This window comes from Filicampus tigris, chromosome 3 (genome assembly GCF_054856515.1).
Source record: "Filicampus tigris isolate MCC_2025a chromosome 3, RoL_Ftig_1.0, whole genome shotgun sequence".
NCBI classification, from domain to species: domain Eukaryota; kingdom Metazoa; phylum Chordata; class Actinopteri; order Syngnathiformes; family Syngnathidae; genus Filicampus; species Filicampus tigris.
This window is the reverse complement of record NC_141219.1, coordinates 27,783,889-27,805,780: the sequence shown is the minus strand read 5'-3', so window position 1 is coordinate 27,805,780 and position 21,892 is coordinate 27,783,889. Positions and strand designations below refer to the sequence as shown.

The 21,892-nt window shown below is 39.8% G+C and overlaps 1 protein-coding gene across 1 annotated transcript in view; it reads right to left on the bottom strand.

The window, feature by feature from the left end:
• Positions 1-17,131, bottom strand: part of iqgap1 (IQ motif containing GTPase activating protein 1) — a 54,529-nt gene extending 37,398 nt beyond the window's left edge. The window contains exons 1-2 of the mRNA XM_086026853.1: positions 16,827-17,131; positions 15,726-15,828 (exon numbers count right to left, since the gene is read on the bottom strand). Coding sequence (XP_085882979.1) covers positions 15,726-15,828; positions 16,827-16,872 — 149 coding nt within the window. The 5' untranslated portion in view covers positions 16,873-17,131. The remainder of the gene's footprint in view (positions 1-15,725; positions 15,829-16,826) is intronic.
• Positions 17,132-21,892: the final 4,761 nt, after the last annotated feature.

Here is a 21,892-nt window from a genome sequence, read left to right as displayed (position 1 = left end):
CCTGCCAGACAGGAACAAACTCCCCCTTTCACTATGCACTGGAGCAGAGAAAGGCCTCACGAAGACTAATGGCTCCTTTATCAGGCGACACACCCTTTCCAGCCTCACACAAACACGGACACACCCACTACTAAATCTGCAAGACAGCAGCTATATTTGGGCTTTTTGGAAGTGGTTTGAAAAACAATGGAAAGCAGCCAAAATGCATTTGAGGTATTAATTAGTAAGTAACTTGCAAGTCTCAACAAAGGACACAGAACACAGTAGTTCAACGTTTTAAGAGCTTCAAAAACAACTCTTGCCAGGATAGTATCTTATCAAGAATGTATTGTTTTGGTACCATTAAATGACTTGCTTTTCTGTCCAACATTTTGCGCCATTTTGAACAGGTCTAGGACCAATGGTCTTTTGGTATGTCTACTATTCGACTGAAACTAAAGGAAACTACATGACACTAAACAACCACCACTAACTACTACGGTACATATTTGTTATAGTTGCACCTTCGTTGAGAAATGATCCACATTTTCTCAATTTAGAACAGTTCCCAGGTATCTTAATTAAAGGTTTCTTCCTTGGTCAAAATACACAAAGGATAAAGAATTATACCACGCTTGTCATACTACAGTCAAAAAGGAATTGGCAGAACTAGAGCTTTGCAATGAAGTGAAAGGTACTCGTCAACCTAGCAACTTTGTTGTCAATTTGTACAGAGGTTTCAACAAATGACAACTGCCGGAAAACTCAAGAGCCAAAATAGTCCAAATCTTCTTCCACCTGCAAGCAAAGTGGCTCCACAAAACGACTACAATTGAAAGGAAACATTTCTTCCTTCTGTGCAGCAGCAGGAAACTGGAGTTGTGCTGAGGTCACAGGTCAGCCTCATAGGAAGAGGCCTGCGACTGACCACTGTCTCTTCAGGAAGAGATCAGCACTCCTTCAGTCCACTGCTGTGGAAATGTCTCCTCTGTTCTACAGCACAATTTACATCCACACGACACTTAGAGTGACCTTGCTGACTTGATATCCACACAAGCATCCTTATTCACATGATTGTGTCATGGACACACACATTGCTTCTTAATTTATATTAAAGTTAACAATATGCATTTTTAAAACTAGTTACAGGGCCTTATTAACAGATAAGCCGAGCAGATGAGTTATTGCAAGGCTGTGGAACACTATTCTTTTGTTTATTGCAGGAGGCCCCCAAATGGGCTCAGCAACACCATTGTTTAGAGAGCACTTTGGCCGATAAACAAACAATGAAAGTACACTTCATTATGTGAACTGACAGAACATATCAGCCAACACATTTCGCTCCCAAAAAATGTATACACTAACAGTAAAGTAGTAATTGCTTCTTTTGTTTCCTGCCAGTTATTGTCATTATCAGCATTATATATACCGTATTTTTCGGACTATAAGCCGCGACTTTTTTCCTAGATTTTGAGCCCTGCGGCTTATGGTCCGGTGCGGCTATTCTGTGGATTTTTCTTCCACCGCTCGGGGCGCTCTAACCGGAATGACAGTACAATTCAATACAATACATTTCCCATTAACTGGATGTGACTGCAGATGGAGTAGTTCAACAGGCGAGGGTGCCATAGACTAGGTTATTGCATTAGGTGCCGTAATGCTTTGATTAGATGTTTTCCTAGAGGTCCGTGAAGTGCACATGAATGCGATTGGCTGATGTTACGTCAGTTCTGTTGTTTCGATGTGAAATGCTATTTTTGATTTAGCACGTCGTGTGTTAGATTGGCTGACTTTATTAACATAAAACAAGACAGGTGCATATGTAGAATGTAGTAGAACAATAGATGGTGGAGTCTGGTGGACATTAGCCGACAAACTGGAGCGGCAGTCGGCAGTGAAATGAAGATAAGTACTGTTAATTTTCTCTTGGTTCTCTTCGGTTTTAATCAGCAACGTTGCTGCAGTGTTGTGCACGGATGATGCCGTGCATGTTAATCGCGCTAGCAGGCAACATAGCCGCCGATCTCATGTAGCAATGTCGGCACACGACTTTCGGACTAATCCACGCACCTTTTCCCATCGGCAATTTTAACAGGACAGCCAGAATGTTCCCAAACAGCAGACCACAGTGTACGTGGGGACCTTCGAGCTCTGGCTCTTTTCTGACTCTCTCTTTTGTGCCGCCACTCTCCTCTCCCGCGTGCAACGGTCAATAGCACCCATGCGTAAGATCGGGCTAATGATAAAAACTGATCAGAAACGATACGCAAGGTGGACCAAACCGAACATGCCATAACGAAACGTATTAATGCACTCTTGTGTACCGTTACACCCCTAATGTGTATGTACATATATATATAACCAATGAGTCAGTTTTACAATAATAAGGAAAAAATCTTCCCATACAAATCTGGAATACGTTTTAAAATTAAAGTAAATTAAAAACACAAAAATTATACACAAGACTTATAACAGGGGCAACATCAAACCAGCGTTTTCCATTAAATTTTGTACATCGCCGAACCAAACTGCAATGGATGGATGATGAAAACAAACTTCACATGGGTAGTGTTCTTCGCTGTTCTGTCAGTGAGAGCTTATTTAGAAAAACCTTCCGTCTCAACATAAAACAAACATGACCCCACCTAACAACTCATGTTTAGCTTTGAGAAATGATAAGAGATGGAAAGCATTTAAAAAGATGAATGGGGTTTTTTTTTCATCGAAACACAGAGCCAAATGGGTCATTACATGCTTTGCTGCAACAGTGGAATCTGTGCACGCACAGGTCTCTACTCTACGCTGCAGCAGCCTTTGACCACCCTCAGGAGAAACACTGCCTTGTTGTCTGAACTTAAGACTTTTGGGGAGACCTTATACCAAGCCTACAACATCATTCATGTCTTAATATGTATGGAAATCTCAGAGACAAATGACATTCAGATTACATTCTTGATCATTGTGGACACTGATTCCATGGGAACCTGACTTGAACTTGTCTTCTGTAAAAAGAAAAATCTCTGGTGGTAGAAATGATGTACTATCCGTGCGATATACGTCACCGAATTTACTACATTGCAACAACCCATGTTCCTTAATCTATCGTGTGTGTTTTTCCTTGAATGGACTAGGGCTGCACAATATATCGGAAAAATATCGATATCGCGATAATGGACTTTGCGATATGCATATAGCAAAAACATGCAATAAATTTCTTCAGGAATTGGATGTTTTTATCTGAATTTGACCAGTCAGATACAAACTTAAATGTGCATCGCCACCCAATAGTTGGACATTATCGAGGAGAATTACACTTAATTAGCTAATAACATATTGAGCCTTCTTATTTTGCCGCAAAATTTACTTCTGTCATTAGGTAAAAAAAAATCATTTCTTTAGGTACATGTTAAATATTGCAATAATATCCATATCGCTATAGTCAACATCCATATCGCATGTTTTTCCAAAATCGTGAAGCCCTAATTGGACTGTAAGGTTAAGAGCTAAAACTTTGAGTCACAAGGGAATGCCACAGATTTTGACTCCTTTTGTAGCATATACATTGCCAGTGTGAGGGAAGCGGCCAGTTACAAAACTTATCTTATACGATTTGCCATTATAACTGAAGAGAGTTAACTTATCATAGTGGGTTGAGTACTTCCTGATTAAGAAAGAAGTGCAAGTAGAAGATATTTGCCTTTGTAACAAGCATGCTGTGACACTGCTGACAAAAATGAGTCAGCAGTATTTCAGCCATTTCTATCCGCTGCTAAGACCACCTGAGCGCAACGACTAGCTGGAAACAAATGTGAAAAGCTGTAAAAACAGAAACCAAAGTGGGCCTGAGGGTTAGGGAGTTAGGTAGACCTGCTCATCAGGTGGAAGTGGGGGAAATGGAGCGGTTATGCTACGGACCTGAGACAGCAGTTTCATCAGACTGACACGTTCCGTCAGCAGGTTCAAAGACAATGACTTTGACCGAGTTGTCATCCAAGCCAGGAGTGTAACTCTCAGCCTTCTCAAGAGGAGCCACTGTTGCCTTGACAGAGGCGGCACAGATCCTCAGTCTGTGTGAATGTGTGACTCTATTCTGGCAGGCCTCAACACCAACTATCTACAGTACTCATTTGCTTTAAATGAACTATTTTAGTTCTTGTTCATTTGAAATGGGGATTGGTTTTTTGGTTGTTTTTTTTTACAATTGCTTCTCTGTTTGTGTGGCCCGCACTGAACATAATTGTATACTTCACTGTTGAGACAAATTGGAAATATGGCCTTGGGAAGAACTATCATTCATCCATGTGACATTTGGACAAATATTGGCTGGATTGGGACCTAACTCAATGAGTATTTGTTGATTCAATGTGTGCTTTAGGCTTAAAGGGACACTTGAGTGATCTTAACATTGGCTCTTACATAATAGGTTTGCATGTAAAAATGACATCACTACTAAAGTTTTGATATGTTGAAGTGGCCATTAGTAAGGATGTCCACATAAATTTTGGTGCCAATTGATCACCGTTTTTGGACGTTATAAGCAATGAAAGTACAATGATTTCCAATGGAGAGTTTGTAATCGGTTCTTCCAGTGACTCCGACCGAACAAGGATAGAACGGTAGGGGGCGCGGCCATTCTCCTCATTAACAAGAGGCGTTATTCATGGAGTCACTTATTTCCTAATTTCTCCCAAATGTATTGATAAAATAGAAAATGACTACTCTTTTCATTTTCCTGATCAGAAAATATGTTAAATGAACTTGTTAGTGAAAACATGGCCATCCCCACTGTCGCTTTAACAATGAATTACAACATTGAATTAAAATTTACTGATAAAATAACAACCCCCGCCCCCCTAAAAAAATCTTGTTTGGTTAAGTAGTGGTGCAGATACTGATCAAATATAAGTCATGCAAGGACTTGGCACTCTTGTTTTTTCCCACCAAACTGCCTCGTCTCCCGCTTCAGCCGCTGGCTGTATGCCTTGTCTGACGCACATGCGCAGTTGTGGTTATACAGGTTATCCGTGGTGTAAACACTTGGCCCGTGTTAGCAATAAAGTCTGAAGGTTCGGGCGTACTATGATGCAAACCTCCCTTTCATGGTAGCGTGGTGGTGATAAACGAGAATCTAAAAAGACAGGCACATTGTGGCTGATGCCTGATTTCATTTCTGATACAGGGCCAGTCGGATTTGGAAGCGAGCATTAGCACACACAGGTTATCGTGTGTGTTTGATGTAACACGATGTCCTGTTGCATGTTTAGCATCTACTATGGATTATAGAGGAATTAGTCAGTGATGCTAAATCATATGGATGTTCCGATAAGAGCAATATCGTGAGATCGCAATATTAAAATTGCCACAATATCGTTGTCGTCATGTCACGATATTAATAGTTGGCAACAGAGTCTGAAAGTTACGGCGCATTTCACCAAATACACTCAATACAATGCAAACCTGCCTTTCACTTTTAAAAAAGGAAGCAAATTGTGGATTATGCCTGATTTCATTTCTGATATAGGCAAAGTCGTGTCTAAAAGCTAGCTGCAGTTAGCATACACACCTTGCGATGTGTGGTTGATGTAACGTGTAACACAATGTCCTATTTGGTATGCTCACATAATATAGCACCTACTGCATAGTGTATAGTAATGTTTCCATTTTAAAATGCACGAAAGAATTACAGTTTAAGATTTTAAGACCAGAGTATTTCCATCAATTTAAGTTGCTCCCTCATTTATAAACATGTCTGGATTGATGGCTTGCAAAGTTTAATACAAGGTGAATGTACCATCATTTTAATTGTCTTTAAGATTAGTTTGTACAAAGAATTTGTAAGTGAATCATGGTTATTCTAAGCGATTTGCCACAATTTATATAGTATCCGATTAGTCGACTAATCGCGACTATTGTATTGAGAATTGCTCCCTCCCCCCCTAAAAAATCCTATTTTTTTGTGTAAGCGTTCATATTACATTAAAAATGCAACCTCTGTCTTGTCTGCTATATGAACACATGCGTCGTCATAGTGGCCCGCCTGCGCAGAAGAAGAGACGACGTCACACCCGACGTTGTGTTTGCGGAAGTAAATGTGGTCCAGCGTGTCGGGGCATTCAAGCGATTAGGTAGCAGGTAGAAATAAATACAGTATTTGGGGGAAATTATGAGGCGAGGCTTCATTATCTCATTTCATGGAGACATCACTAACGATGACGTCACGGCATAACCGTGCGTAAAAAAAATCTATCTATCTGAGCCATAGCTGAATTACTACGATCGCCATAAATGTCCACTGTATGCTTCATGTTTCAAGTGGGATTAAATTAAAGTAAAATATAAAGTCAATAGTGTTACTCAAAACAATTTTGCAGATTTGATCCCCCTGCTGCCAGCACTTTCCCTCCGCTTGCGCGGCGCGCATCTTGGGCTCGTCAATGTCGTATACAGTATATGCGACCTGGTCGTTCAGACCGCGAACACATTGGAAAAGATCGGATAGGTATCCGATCTAGGACCACCAATGAAAGCGACCCAGGTCGCATTTGAAAAAAATCGGAATTGAGCCGTTCGGACTGTCATAAAAAAATCAGATACAGGTCGCATATGGGCAAAAAAATCAGATCTGGGTCGCATTTGCCTGCGGTGTGAACCTAGGCTAACATGGTGCTTGCGAATGAGACCCTGCTGGAATGGGAGTCGGTACCATTACTCATTACATTGTTCATAATAAATGCCATGCATTGCATTGGAAAATATATCAGAAATGTAATTCTCTTTCAATTGTTCACCTTTATTCAGTCAGTTGTTGTTTCATCAATAGAATTTAAATTAACAAACGGTCCTGAATGTTTGGGCTAAAATAGCCCCTAAATACACACAACATTTGCATTTTAAACTTTGAATTCAATATGTATTAAAATTCAAGTTTCCTTCCTTATAGACTAGTCGCAAATAAAATTTGAGACTAGTCGGCGGCCAAATTAGTCGAAATTCCCATCCCTAGTTCTAACCGATAAAAGGTCCCGTAAATCAGTCATACCAGCAAATATTTTTCAACATCTCCAGTCAAACACAGCATTGTGAATTACATAGACCATGATACTTTGTGCTGCTGAGCCAATAGGAGCACATGACAATATAATGACTGGCCAACCCTATTTCTTGTTGAATGCTGTTATTATTTACAAAAACTAAGAATATTCTGATATGTTTTAATATGAATTTTTTTTTTTTTTACAATATCATGAGTTTTTATACAGTATCCTGAGCTTTTTGTATATCGCCAACCTCCCCACAATGTCATGATGATTATCTTATCGTTCGGTTCATACAGTATCATGATATTGTACATGATATACGAATGGTAACATTTGGATATCGTTACGTCCCTACTCAATCATCTTAAAAGGATGCATGTTGTGTCTGATGTCTGATTTCATTTCTGAAATAGCGACAGTCGTGTCTGGAAGCTAATAAGACTCGGTTAGGTGGTGAGTTCTTCCGCGATTCACGGCAAAATAACGCTAGGTCATTAGAGAGTGACTGTGTTGTTGGTCACAGCAAAAATAACTACTGCATAAAAGTGAAGCATTAATGGTCATGGATGGGAATTTTACTAAAATTTCCCGGTCTGGAGCCGGGGTACCCTTTCGTCGTCCGTCTATTCGCCTGTTTGTCCGGCCAGACCAAATGGGTAATTCCGGATAGACCGGTCCGCCTAGCATTTTAAAGGGGCTTCCGTTAGCATTTCTGTCTATAGACTTCAACCAACTTCCACTAGCACCACAGTTTTGAAACAATATTTGAAACGATAGACTCACTGTGGCATGAAAGCCTCACTGCAGCCGGACTAAATGGGTCTCCTTTTAGGATGCAGAAGATGTCAAAAAACCTCGGCCAACGGGAAACGGAAGCCTTGCCGTGGCCATTGAAGCCTCACCACGAAAATAGACAGATGATTAAAAAGACGACTAGCTTAGTCCGTCTATTTATTTTAAGTTTCCCGTCTATCGTTTATCGCCTACAAAATGGGCGTCCACCATAGGCGGATAGACGGACCGTTCAGTCACATAGGCGGAATGCCCAGTTCTGTTGAAGGTCATGCTTTGCACGGGGCCCGGGAGAAAGAGAAGATGTGATATATGGACACATTATCAATGCAGTGAAGTGGAGAAAATAAAAACCTTATGTTTGATTTTAGTAGAAGGGAATGAATGTGGGCACAAGGAGATAGCGAGGAAAAACACAGCAAACATGAAAAAACACATCACAGTTCACCACAAAGACGTCGTGGTAAGTTAAGAAAAACTTTGGTGGTGCTTGTTTATAACGTAACATTAAACCAAAGGCTAAAACTTTGCAAAAATAACGTTAAACAGTCCTCAAATTAATGCTAGCTAACTTACTAGCTTGTAGCATGGGGCGATAGGAGCCACTTGCTGTGCTACTGCAATTGTGTGTGAAGTTGAATTTGTACAAACTAAGCTGCACATGGATGCAAACTTAAAAACTAAAACGAACTAAAACAATTCATCTACCGGTAGATAAAATAAAATAAAACGCCACACTTAATATAAACAACTTTAACCTACATTTTCATACATAAAATTGCCTGAATGTAGTATTAAAGTAATTCAAATAGTCTGTGTTTTGAATGTGGGGTTGCCAGAATTTTTTTATATCAAAATGTGGTCCCAAGAATAAAAAAATAAAAAAAAGTCCAAACTAAAATTAGACTAAAATGTTGACAGGTTTTGTTGACTAAAACGAGACGAATAAAAGTATGTTTTCTTGGCCTAAAAAGCTGGACTTACAGCAGGGGTAGGGAACTCTGGTTCCTCGAGAGCCATATCCTGCCTGTTTTGGATCCCTCCCTACTACAACACAGCTGACTCAAATGATCAGGATCATTTCAGACTTCTACTGAGCATGCTGATGAGCTGATTATTTGAATCAGGTGTGTTATAGTAGAGAGAGATCCAAAACAGGCGGGATATGGCTCTCGAGGAACTGGAGTTCCCTACCCACGACTTACAGTACAGTCAAATAAAACCTACGACTAAAATGCAATGAGGTTGACTAAATGTGATGAAAACTAACAAGTGTGATTTAAATTGGACTAAAACTGAGGCTACGTTTAAAAATGGCTGATAAAATTAACACGTGTATAATTTTTGGTTTCGTTTTAAAATGCACTCAACATTTACAGCAAAAACAATTTAGGCCAGATTATCGCCTTCAGTTTAAATTGCTCCCTCATACATAAACATGTCAGGAATGCTGGTACACGCTGCAATCAATCAAGGTTGAATATGCTACCATCCTAATTGTCTTAAAGAATTCAAGCTGTAAGATAATGATGGTTATGTAAAATCAGCTGCTTGTTGCTGGTGCAATATTCAGCGATTTGCGTATGATCCAATTAGTTGACTAATTGCAACGATGATTAGTCGACTAGCAGAATAATCGTTTGTGGCAGCCCTAAATTCACGACAATAACATTTTATCACATATGTCCTTCTTGTTCACAGCAGCACAAAAGACTGGTCTCCGGTGTTGCATAACATGCAATTCAGCAGCAGCAATTCACAAGAGTATTTGGACATAGTTTGAAAACAGGAAATTACAAGTAAATGACCTGAGGAGGGAACTGCGTTTGTATTGCAGTGGCGGCTCACAGTGAGAACATGGCGCTACCTTAAAAATGTAAATATGATGTGTTAAGAAATTCTACCAGGATGCTATTGCATCACATCAAATTGATTCAATCACTTGTTTTGGAGAGCGATGATTAAGAGTCGATATCCAGCTGGCAACGCTTGTGGAAATTGGGATTGTTGTCAACCTGCAAAAGAGGCATAATCTAAAACAACATTCACTATACGTATGAATGTTGGATAAGAGACATTTTTTGTGTGTATTGTCAATCTGACCTGTTAATGTTGAGTTTACACTAACATTGTGATTGATGGGTTTGTTTGATACAACAGCAAGTTTATGAAAAAGCACCCTTGATTTTACCTCATTTTATTCTCACGTTAATGAACCTGTTACATGCATACAACTTACATGGTGTGTTATAATTCAGGTAACCATGCCAAGTTAAAGCAATAGTTAGAAATAATTGCTGGATTATGTTTTGCTCCAAGCCGTCCATTCAGTTGTCTATTGCAAAGTCCACTGAAGTCACAGTGGCAAGTACAAATCAATAGTTGTAAACATGCAATTCTTTCAGCTAAACAGCAATTGATTGTTTATTTTTCCAGTAGGTAAAATGTGGGGTTGCCATGATGGCAGGGCTCAAGACTGCGACCAATTTGGGCAGACAGGCACATCTAAAAGCCCCACTTTGGTTCATCAACAGGCACATATATCATCGTCTCAGCCAATCAGAGAATGTGAAGGGTGTGACCCTCCTCTGATTGGCTGTGGTCCAGATACTGTATTTCTGTACTTTTTCTTTCTTCTTAATTGAACACTGAAAAGCATACCCTTCTAAGTGTGTGTGTGTGAGTGTGTGTGTAAACTTGAAAGATGTGGAAGAAAATCCTAATCTCCAACTCAGAGTCCTCCGACTGCTAGCCGACGCTACAGTGTAGCGTTAGATTTGTGCTACTAATGACAAGCACATATGAGGAAATTTTGAGCACAAGAACCGTTATGTGAGCCTTGTCGCCTGCTGAACCCCGAAGAAGCACGCACACATGAAAGGGGGGCATACGTTTGCTGAATGAAAGTCTATTGTTGTAGTGTAATATTGTTAAAATTAAATGACTTTTTCCAACTATGAGCCCGCTAACAAGTCAATTTAGACCTCAAAATGGTGAGTCAGCTGAAATGATTGAGCGTATTACTTTGTGAGGTTAATTGAAGTTTATGAACACTACTGGTTTCGGGAAGCATTTTTGCATTCTCCGCAAATACAGTTTTTGAATGGTATTTTTTCTCTGGTTGCGTAAATCAATGTGTTGTGTTTTATTGTAGTTTATCTATAACCCATTTCATGTTTTTTCTTATTTAGTTTTGGTTAAAAAAAAAAAATAATAATAATTAGCTATGTGCTAGATATGAACACTTCAGCTATACCGCCTAGCCCTGCCTGTGTTAATAGTACAATATGCCTAACTGTCTACTGCATTGCAGCAGCACTTCAAAAGCACCAAGTCTTTCAAGTAAGTTACCGGTCTTGTGGAATGGTTCTTAAAATAAAGAACATGGTTGACCACATTGTTAATCATTTACCAATTGATATTGTCTAAAATACAGACAGCTTTTTTTTTTCAGGTTAAACCTGTAAAACTGTGCTGTTGAATGTGATGCGGTCGAAAATTGTGGTGCATCTGACTTTTCTGTTGGTTGGGGCACCCAAGAAAAAAAGTTGGGTGCACCAGTGCAACCAGTGCAACAAGTTAGTCTAGAGCCCTGCATGATAATGGCAAAGTACAACCGGCTAGAGACAAAAAGAAATAATCATTTGTTTCAATCTTTATTTAAGACAGAGAGAGGGAAAAAGTGACTTGTTCAGTTGCTGTTTGCTTACGTGTCTAAAACCGTTGTGCCCCTGCAGAGACATCACTTCAGAGATAAACATCTGGCCATAAAATCTAGTGGAAAGCAAAATTAGTCTTCACCTCGCATAATGAATGTTGCAACCACAGGACAAGCCAATCCAGTGATGACTGTTGCTAGATAAGAAGTGTTTTTGCCCCCTGTCTACTCCTTAATCAACAATGTTCAAATGGTTCTTGTGAGGGGTTGTTCTGTTTATGTTTCTACTGTCAAGTTTAGATGGTGCAAAATGTTACTAACAGTAACTGACAACTGACAACAATGAAAGCCCATGCTATGTACAGGGCAAATTCTTTGAATTCTTTAGCCATGTCTTCACTCACGTACCCGGCAGCAAATGAACATACACAATAAATACAACAGCTGTAATAAAACTAGAATGAATCAGGTTAATAAACAATAATTCGACATAGTTTTGATTTGAATTGTTGGAGAGATATTAATGTAACAACATTTTATCGTGGTTGTAGTTTGTAGTGCTGAAGGACAATACAGTACTGTGCCTTATGTAGCTAAACGAGAAGGGTAAACTATTAAAAACATTGGTATGTGTGACGCAGAGTAGTTTTACACCACTGCCTACTACACCAACTGAATAATAAACACGCAACTTCCATTATTAGTCAGTGCGTGTAAAAAAGTTTGGGGCAACTTTCTGATGGCTGTGCAATGTGAAATGAGGTAACCAAACTATTAGTAATTAGCATGATGCAGTGCTGTTCTACACCACTGCAAACCACACCCCCAATAAGGCAAAACTGTAAAATTAGCGTAACAATATGTGACAATCCAAACAGACTTACTGTTACCGTATTACCCTTTCAAAACGCAGAATTTGTATTATCTCTCATTAGCTTGTACAAGTGCTCATAATGTCGCGTCATCTGGTATTATTACTCAGCCAATAAGAAAAGTGCCTAAAGTCACACTAATAATTCTGTGTGAATTTTAATTAAAGCACTATAACAACCAAATGCAGGCAAGAATAATACTGGCAAACCCACATTTATTTTGTTAACGTCGGTGCAATGACCTGAGCGCCACGCGTTACATGTTGTCATGTAAAACAAAATGTAACAATACATCGATTTATACAACACCTTTCAAGTGCAAATATAACAAAGTGCTTTCAGACACACTCTCGTGTATGATTTTTTTGGGTTCATTTACCTACCAAGCAGCTGTACTCGACTCTATGTGTCCCATACAGTTATTGGCCACATTTTAAAATGAAGATGAAGAGAACCAAAGTGTGGCGGTATGTCAAATTTTAAACATGTGAAGCTGGACTTCCCAAAAGAACAACAACAACTCAGTATTCATCGTATCCTGTTTCATGATCTGCTGCTATTTGACAGCTGATTTGTTGCAATCTTTCTTATCTGCTTCAATCAATGTTTATATGATACAATATCCTCTCTGTACGAAAACTGCTGGCTGGGTGACTTGTGAATAGCGTTGCTCCACAATGGCAGATGAGCAAAAAGAATCCTGCTAAAACACTAATTTGCCTTGAATAAATACATTATAAGAGCAACTGAAAGTGCAATCAGCAGCAGACGACTACTCACTAATGACGAGATGTCTAACTACATTCCCCAGCAGAGTCCAAGAGGAATCAAAAGACTAATGGTTTTCTTCTTGTTGTTGCTGCACATAATACCGCGTAATGTTGATTAGAATATTGATTTAAACAAACATTTTGAAGAGGTGACCTTGTCCTTGGGGGCACTCATTATTTGTTTCTGTGTTTGTATGCTTATAGCTTAGATAGTCATTCATTGTGAAAAATATTGTAATAATTGAAAGGGGGAAATGGGGATACATTTTTGCAGTTGTTAACATGAAAAGCAGCGATGGGAAAAAAAACACAATCAGTGTATGCACTGACGTCGAACACAATCAGATTTATCTGGCATGTGTTCGGGAGCGGGCAGGACAAATGTCAAACTCATTTCAAGCAGCACAAGTAAAAATGTGTTGATGACAATTAAAAGAAGAAAAGTCATAGACTTAATCGCTTAACTCATGCCATGAAGGATTTCTCTTCTCCGACAAATACACGTCAGAAGTAATGTGACAATAAAGAAAGTACTATACTACAGTGCATTCCTTCAGCTCAAAAGGTGCACACACAAATTAGTGTGCTCACACACCCTGCAGTGCACCTGCAAAAAGAATTCCCTTCATTCCACAAGCGGTCAACCACCATCCAGCTGACGGCGCACAGGTGCCACACCAACATTAGCAGCTTGTTCAAATTTAGCCAGCGTGACGTCATATTTTTGGAGGATTTCTTTTGAAAACTGTGACACAAATTAATATTAACTAAGGAAAAATGGTACAATTATGAAATAAGGTAAGACTGTAGCTTTTGCTTGCAAGGTCAGGCATGAAGTACTCAACAACAAGATTGCTTCAAAATTAATCCTCTGTGGCTCAGTAATGGACCACCTTATTGTGCTATATAAGCCTATATATTGAACAAGTGCCACCATTAAAATTGAAGACAACCAAAGATAACGCATACATAATGAGACCACTATTTCAAAATATGTTTCCCCAACAAATAATGCCAATTTAAAGCAGTGCATGTTTCAGTGTCAAGTAGTCAACCGCCTAAAACAAGCAATGTCTCAAGTACTATGTTTACATTCTAAACAGTTGTAAAATGTTTAACAGCTGTGAATTAAAGGGGAGTTTGCAGTTTAAGAAACAACCGTGCCCAAGGAAAAACAAGCTATCAGAGACAGAAGCTGAGGAGGTGTCAATCATTTGTCAATTCAACCGAGTAATTAGTGTCATAATGAGTGTATTACTAGTGCTGCTTTTTTGTTGAAACTCTGACTATTTATCACAACTACACACTTTTATAATTGAATGCCATTATAAATGGTGATGCTTGAAAATCGCAATTGTGCATGTCAGTGAGGGGGTCAAACAACTTTTTCTTCCCCCAAAAAACTTTTGGTTGAACTTTCAACTGTTCGACTTGAGAGACATTTGAATTGAGATATTCCACTGTATGCAGTGAGACACAGGGGAAGCATTTCAAGAGCAGCCAAACTCTTCCAACGTGACGTGTTGATTTCAGAGGAGAAAGTCTGTCATATCGTGGTCTGACACGTGCGGGTGTGTGGTGGAAAAGCCATGTCACGGAGAACTTGGGAGGACATTTTTAAAACATTCTTCTCTGGAGAATGCGACATTCTCCGCTTCACACTATAAAAAGGCAGTAAGATTTATCGGTCAAAAACAACATGAAGCCTGGATGATAAACACATAGTGGACATTTCCATACTCTACCACTACTTCTACTTTTGCAGCAATGCGGACTTCAGCATTCGCACCGGAACCTGTTGCTATGACAACGGCACGTTTCTGTGGCAACAGTGGTAAATACAAAAATCAACGGGGGACTGAGTCACTTCCTGTTTTAAACAATTCTTCCTCTTTTAAATCTGTGAGCCTGTTGGTGCCAGTCTACCCCTGAGGCACCAAAAGCAAACATACTCAGCTGTTAAGACACTCTCAAGAATATGTGTGGACAAACAAAGAAGACCTCACCTGCAATGGCATACACAGTAGCAGCTCTTTAAGTATACAGTGTACCTTTTAAATCATCAGGCCACATCAATAAAGAAAGTCTCCTCTATATCCCGATGCAGTCATGCAGGAGAATTTTGTCCGACAAAAAAGGAGGCTGATATTAAAATGAAAACTCCTAGACAATTTCATTGTGGGTGGACTCTATTTAGTAGCAAAAACAGGCGATAGAGAAGGAAAAGGGATGAAAAGACATGATTCTTATGGGTGGATCCATTTCACATAGCCATTGTATGAGTTTTTCACTGCGCTCGACTCATAATGGAAGGATACCTACAAGCCAGTTGTAACCTGCTCTAAGTGCATGAACGGGCCTGATCCAACCTGGTACTAGACACTGAGTACTAAAGGTAATAATCCATGTCTCGTGTGTATAATCCAGTGGATCCCTACTTTCTAGTGAGTTTTGGAAAGATCAGGTCCAAATATTTAAAAAACTAGCTCAGCAATGTGGTAAAGCATTTAAGGTCATGCTGATTCTCAAGTTATACAAAAGTTACAATCCCATATCTAGTTGTCAATTATGTGACTGATTATATTGCTAATCACTGGATTGGATTTCTGGCTCTAACCTTTTCGCCTCTTCTAGATGACACAAATACTCGTAGGCCATGTTCTGCTGTCGCCTCTCATCCATCTCCTCCGCCGTGAGTCGCTCCACACCATCCAGGACAGCTGGATCAACATGAAAAACATGAAAAAGTATTAAAAACAAAACAAATTTGCATTTGTAGGTTACAGTATACAGACTTGACATAACCTGTGATGAATTTAATATCCTTCATTGTGACATAACTTTTTTTTTTTCCACAAACAGCGTTCATGGTTGCATAATGTTGCCCACTTTTCACACATCTTGCTGACTTCTCTAGAGTTCCTCACACTGAGGGAATTCAGAAATGCCCATTTATTAGTCATCTGTGTGGCTGGTTAACACAATTGGGCTCTGGGTTGCCTGCCTGTATGATGTGCGTATGTTTTTGTGCTTATTTACACATTGGGGATATAAAAAAAAAAAAAGAAAGAAAAACAATGCAGTGAATGTTTGTGTGGTCATTTTCGTGAGGGTACAGAGCGCAGCAGTGTTTCCTAATTATGGGGAGCGGTTGTGGTGAAAGGGGGAAAGCAATACAGAGGCCCTTTTAATCCTCTTGTCATAGGTAGACCTGTATGGCAACACGGGCCACATCAGCAGCAGATAGATCCTGTTCTCAAAAACAACAGAAGCAAAGCGGCGTGTACATATTCCTTCCTTAACGCCTTTTACTGTTTTCATGCTCACATGTAAACTGTTAACATCTTTCCCAGGCCATACACAGACACATTGCCTTTAGATTTTTAATTAGTTTGTTAACATGTCAAAGTACTGTCAAGTAGGTAAGTGGAAAGAGAAAACGTGTGCTGCGCAAAGGAGAAAAGAAGGCTTATCGATCCCTTAACGTATAGATTATTTGGGGGGGAACGCGGAAGTCTGAATCGCTGTAACCATGCTGCCAAGACTCAAACGGAGCTGGGTGTGAGCTCTTCATATAAATCAAAGATACTTTCCTCAAGTCTTCGTTGCTTTTGTAGCAAAAGCGACAAGAGGTCTGGGGCTGTTTAGGTGCAGCGTACGGGGTCTGGCATCCCCTCCCAAAAGAAAAAAAAAAGAAAAAGAAAAAATGACAACTTACAGCCATATCTCGGCCGCGGCCCGTCTGTCTCGTCTGAAGTTGACATCCTCGTCTCTTGACAAACGTCCACCTTCTGTACTCCGAGTTTCACTTCAAACTCGACTTGCCCGCCACAATCTTGGTCGAAAAACCTAGTTAGAGCGAAAGAAAACCGACAAGGACCTTTCGGCCCTCTTGTTCCTCCACTGCACGTTTACAGTTGAAACTTTTTTTTTCTTCAAACCTCACTTGTGTCACTGGGTGTGTTCTTCCTAATCCAAAAGTATGCGTTTCAGGAAACGGAGTTCTGCGAGCTCGACCGCGCCGAACCTGGCGTCGCAGCGACCCCTGCTGTCCGCTGCAGGCACAAGACACAAGGGTTGAGCAAAAGTTATCGAGTAGCCCTGGCTGCCCTGTCTACAGAGCGCAGTCGAAGCGTGGCTCATCGTGGGGTGGACCTAAACATTTGACTCCGCCCACACTGATTCTAAGAGACTTCTTAATCCTTATTTTGTTCAACTAGTTCCTTGGTGGTAATTCTGCGCCGTTTATTGGCGTCACGAATACTTTTTAACACTTAGACGATTACAAACTTTCAACCCTTCAGTAAATCGGGGCGGAGCTATGAATTGTTGGAGGGTAGTGGTCGAAACGGCCATTTGACGTCCATTCTGGGTGAACAGAGGTTTGCAGAGCCACGAAAGCTTGTAAAACGTGTTCGGGAGCCCTGAAAATGGGGGAGTTCATGTTGGTTCTGAGTGCCACTGGGTTCAAAAGTTAAAAGATGTCCTCCACTTAGAAATGAGTAGGATGTTTAGTACCACATGTCCCCAGCAGAGGGTACACTCCCTGTATGGTTGAGGTTAGTATTTGGGTTCAGTCAGTTGATTGTAATTAAATTACGCATACAGTAAAATAGAAGGATGCAAGGAACACTGACATTCTTTACATTTACTTTATTAAACACGCTAAACAAATCCAGCAATTGTAATGTATATTGTTTTATATAGAGTTTTTGTGCAACCAGATATTTTGTGGAGAGTGTAGAGGTTTATCAGCATGTTTTGAAGATTTTTTTAGGGTTAGGGGGGTCGGCTGTTAAAAAAAATGACCAAATGTTTTTCCTGCACCCACGCAGGATTTCAATGGGCATCAATTCTATGCAGATTTTCAGTATTTGCGGGCTGGCCCACTCCTTATCCCCGAGTTGTTATATCACTATTCATCACTAGATGGAAGACATGTCTTAATTGTACTCGCTTGAGTCTTATATTATCCAATACTACAACGTGACAAGCCCTAATCATTTTATCTGGATTTGGAATGACATACAGGACAAACATAGAAACTGTATGATATTACAATTTTGGGAGAGTTGATTATTGTGGGGGAAAAATGCACAAAATCATTGACTGAAAATGACATCACAGTTGCTCAGGGCTCATGTAACGATCAATCACGCCTCACCTGTTTTCTGAGTTTGGTCATGTGACATTTGTAAGCTGAGCCGTGATTGGTCGTCACCTGAGCGCGGAGTAAATGTGATGTCATTTTCAGTCGACGCAGGATGGATAATAACTGGTGGAATTTGCTGCTTAATTCATATTCTACAAACACAATATCAATCAGAATACCCTATTTAGACGAGTGGGGCTGCAGAAAGCATGATGTTATTATAAAGAAAAGTTTGGAGTTGATTTCACTTTCAGCGCATGTATTTTGCACGTATGCATGTATTTTGTCCATATTTAAAATGGCATTTTGTCATATATCTGGTTAGGAAGTGAATGGTCCCCAATATCACTGATGAAAAATTGTGGCCACCTCCATCATTTGAGTTGCCCATCCCTGATGTATTCGATATCCTGGATATTCAGCTAAAGGTCATTTTAGTTGGCCAAATGTGGCACTATTGGTGGAAAAACTTTCCTAGTAAGACACAGTGCACTATACTGTAGTCATTCATCTATTGTCCCGAATTATCCCACTAGTAAGGACAAAGAATGTACTTGTACAGGCCTCAATGTGGATATCAAAGATTATTTATTTGATATTGTTCGATATCCAAAGAAGTTTAGGATTCATTCAATATTAGGGGCTCAAAGCCATTCAATCATTTATCTGACATCAAAGCATTTGAGCATTGATTAGATATGAAAGATATCAAAGCCTTGAGTTTTCAATGAACCTATCATACATATTCTTACAATGTGCAGAAAAGATGGAGAACATGGAGACAACCCACACAAACGCATAAACACATAAGGAGACACTGTTTTGAACATTAGTAACTTCTAGGCAGCTGTGTTTTGTGATTCCACTTATTGACTGATTTTTACACGAGTATTCTTACCCTACAGGTTGTGTTTTTTGTTCAAGGATCCTGTTGTCACAGGACCTTCTGACTGGAGGCCAATCTGAAACTATACTATACTGATACTGGTCCCTCTTCTGCTTCTCGATTTAACTGGTTCCACATGATTCAGGAAACATAATATTATTGTTGTGTCATTGCCCATAAAGCCCATGAGGAACTTAATAGTTTGCCTGCTAGCATACACAACCGACTGGTCTTTGACCACAAAGTATAATGTGAATGTGATTTTTTTTTTGGTCTCAAACAAGAAATATCCACAAACAGCACATATCTTCATACAAATATCCATCCATCCATTATCTGTACCGCTTCTCCTCACAAGGGTCGCGGGCGTGCTGGAGCCTATCCCAGCTGTCTTTGGGCAGTAGGCGGGGGACACCCTGAACTGGTTGAAATATAAATCCCCAAATCAGACATAAAGTCAACAATTCAACAAATATCTTGTGCTACATTTTTGTTGTTGTTGCAATCACAAGCACACAATACCATACAACACAATAGTAAGCTAGCATTTCATTTAACTTGGAATGTATTCATCTGGAAACATCTGCCTCCTGGGTCTACAGCAGATAAATGTGATGTTCTTCTTGACAATGAGAAAGTTACTATGTTTCATTCCGGTCATTCAGCTTTATAGCATCACTTAAATGTCCATCCATTTAGTGCTTGTCATCATTGGGGTTACAGATGAGCTGGATCCTATACCAGCTGACTTTGGGCAAGACAAAGTATACACCCTGCCTGGACTGGTCGCTCATTGCAGGGCACATACAAAAAAACAATTGTTCATACTCACATTCATACCTATTGCCAATGTAGAGTCTTCAATTAACCTTACATGTTTTATGGAATGTGGGTGACGCGTTTGAAAGTGACGCACCACTTTTCTTCTTTTTTGATCTTGTTGAACTATTTTTTTCTTGCATTTGATTTGGCTTTCTGTTTAAATTTTCAAGTACAGATATGTAATCAAATTCAAATATGACTGAAATTCAAGGGATTGGAATGTTTTTTCCTCCTCACACTACTTGTTTTACAGATATGCTACTGAATACCCATTCCTATCTCTCTCAACCTTATGAGGTGGATTTCTTGTACCTAGTTATTGATGGTAGCAATTATCATGGAGGCTAACGTGATTGGTGGCGAATCAAGCGAGACCTAGTGAGGAATTTATTGCTGTCACTGTACCCAAGGGCCAAAACATAATCACACAAAACCAATTTTTATTGGACCTGTAATTTTAGGTGGATGCTTTTCAAATAGCAGGCAATCTCATCATCTCCAATCATTACAAGAGAGACAAAACACGTTGTTTATTTTTATAACATGCAGATTTTTTTTTTAATCTCACAAAAAAACAATGTGACAAAATTTATATTGTAAGAAAACTAATAAGTACCTTTATCTTTGAAATTGTAATTTTGTATTGTCAAATAAAATACTAGTGTTGGCTATCATGACTATGCAGATGCACATTTTATCTATCAATGTCCTCAAATGACAACAGTTCAATAAAGGGGTTGTGTCATTTTAAAAACAAAATCACAACTGGATGAACCAACAATTCCTTAACTAAACCAAACCGGAGGTAATTGTTTTTGGCAATAAAGAAAGGAGGATATTAGTAAACACTTGGGGCCCTTTTTCGTAGACTGGTGCCTGTGCGCTCGGCGGGCGCAACTACATTTTCATGCTGGAACAAGTCCAGTCTACCGTGTTTGGGACCGCATTGCACCTCTCTGGGCGTTCCGGTCCATAGACATTCAGTCATTCGGTCTGATATTTTTTAGCACCGTAACGTTCTTTATGCATTCAAGACATGTCGCGGTATCCCTGTGCTCAACAAAAAAATATTCCGTCTCCTGTTTTTCTTGAAATCAGCTGTTCATGGTCACCAACCTTTCGCTTTGCGGAAAGTTTTTAAAAAGACATAACTCGTGTGACTGGGTGACAGGATATCTTTTTCTTCTACTTGGGGCCCTTTTTTAATGTCCAGCGCAAGTATAACAAAAAAAAAAGTATAACAAAGTGCAATCTAACTGCACACATGGGTGGAGTTTTCTTTTTGGGGGGTATTTTCATAGATGGGCACAGTTAGAAATGGATGTTTGCACCATTGTGGGAGTGAACATAGCTGACTTACTTCCTGTTCAATGAAAGCGGCTGCACTCATTCCCTTTAAAGTCAGCGCTAGAGGCGCATGCAGTCTTTGTCTTTGCGCAAGCAGAAATCGATTCATTCGAGTCCATGCAGAAGATTGAAGCATGCAAAGTATGTTTAAAAGGGACCACAAGCAAACCCTATGGATGGATGATACAACTTGTTGTCATATTTATGAATGAAACATGATGACATCCATATCAGCTGAGTCCTAAATCTGTCTCCCTGTGCCTCGGTCAAATTCACCAAAATCACGTTACACCACCTGCGCCACAACTTACACCAGATTTCAGCAGGTCTTCAGTGTAGTCTACCTTCTGTCACCACATTTCAAGTGCGTTGAGGGGTGTTTCAAAGAAAACACCCTTGGTCCGCTGGAACGCCCAGCATTGTACAGCACGGTCTGCCAAATTCACAAATACGAAAATAGACTTACCTTGGCATGAAAATGAAGATTCACCAGTTTTTATGCCAAGCGCACTGCATCGTCTAAAAAATAAAGCTCTTGGTATCATTTCCGAATTACGTTGTGCCTGAAGCTGTCAAG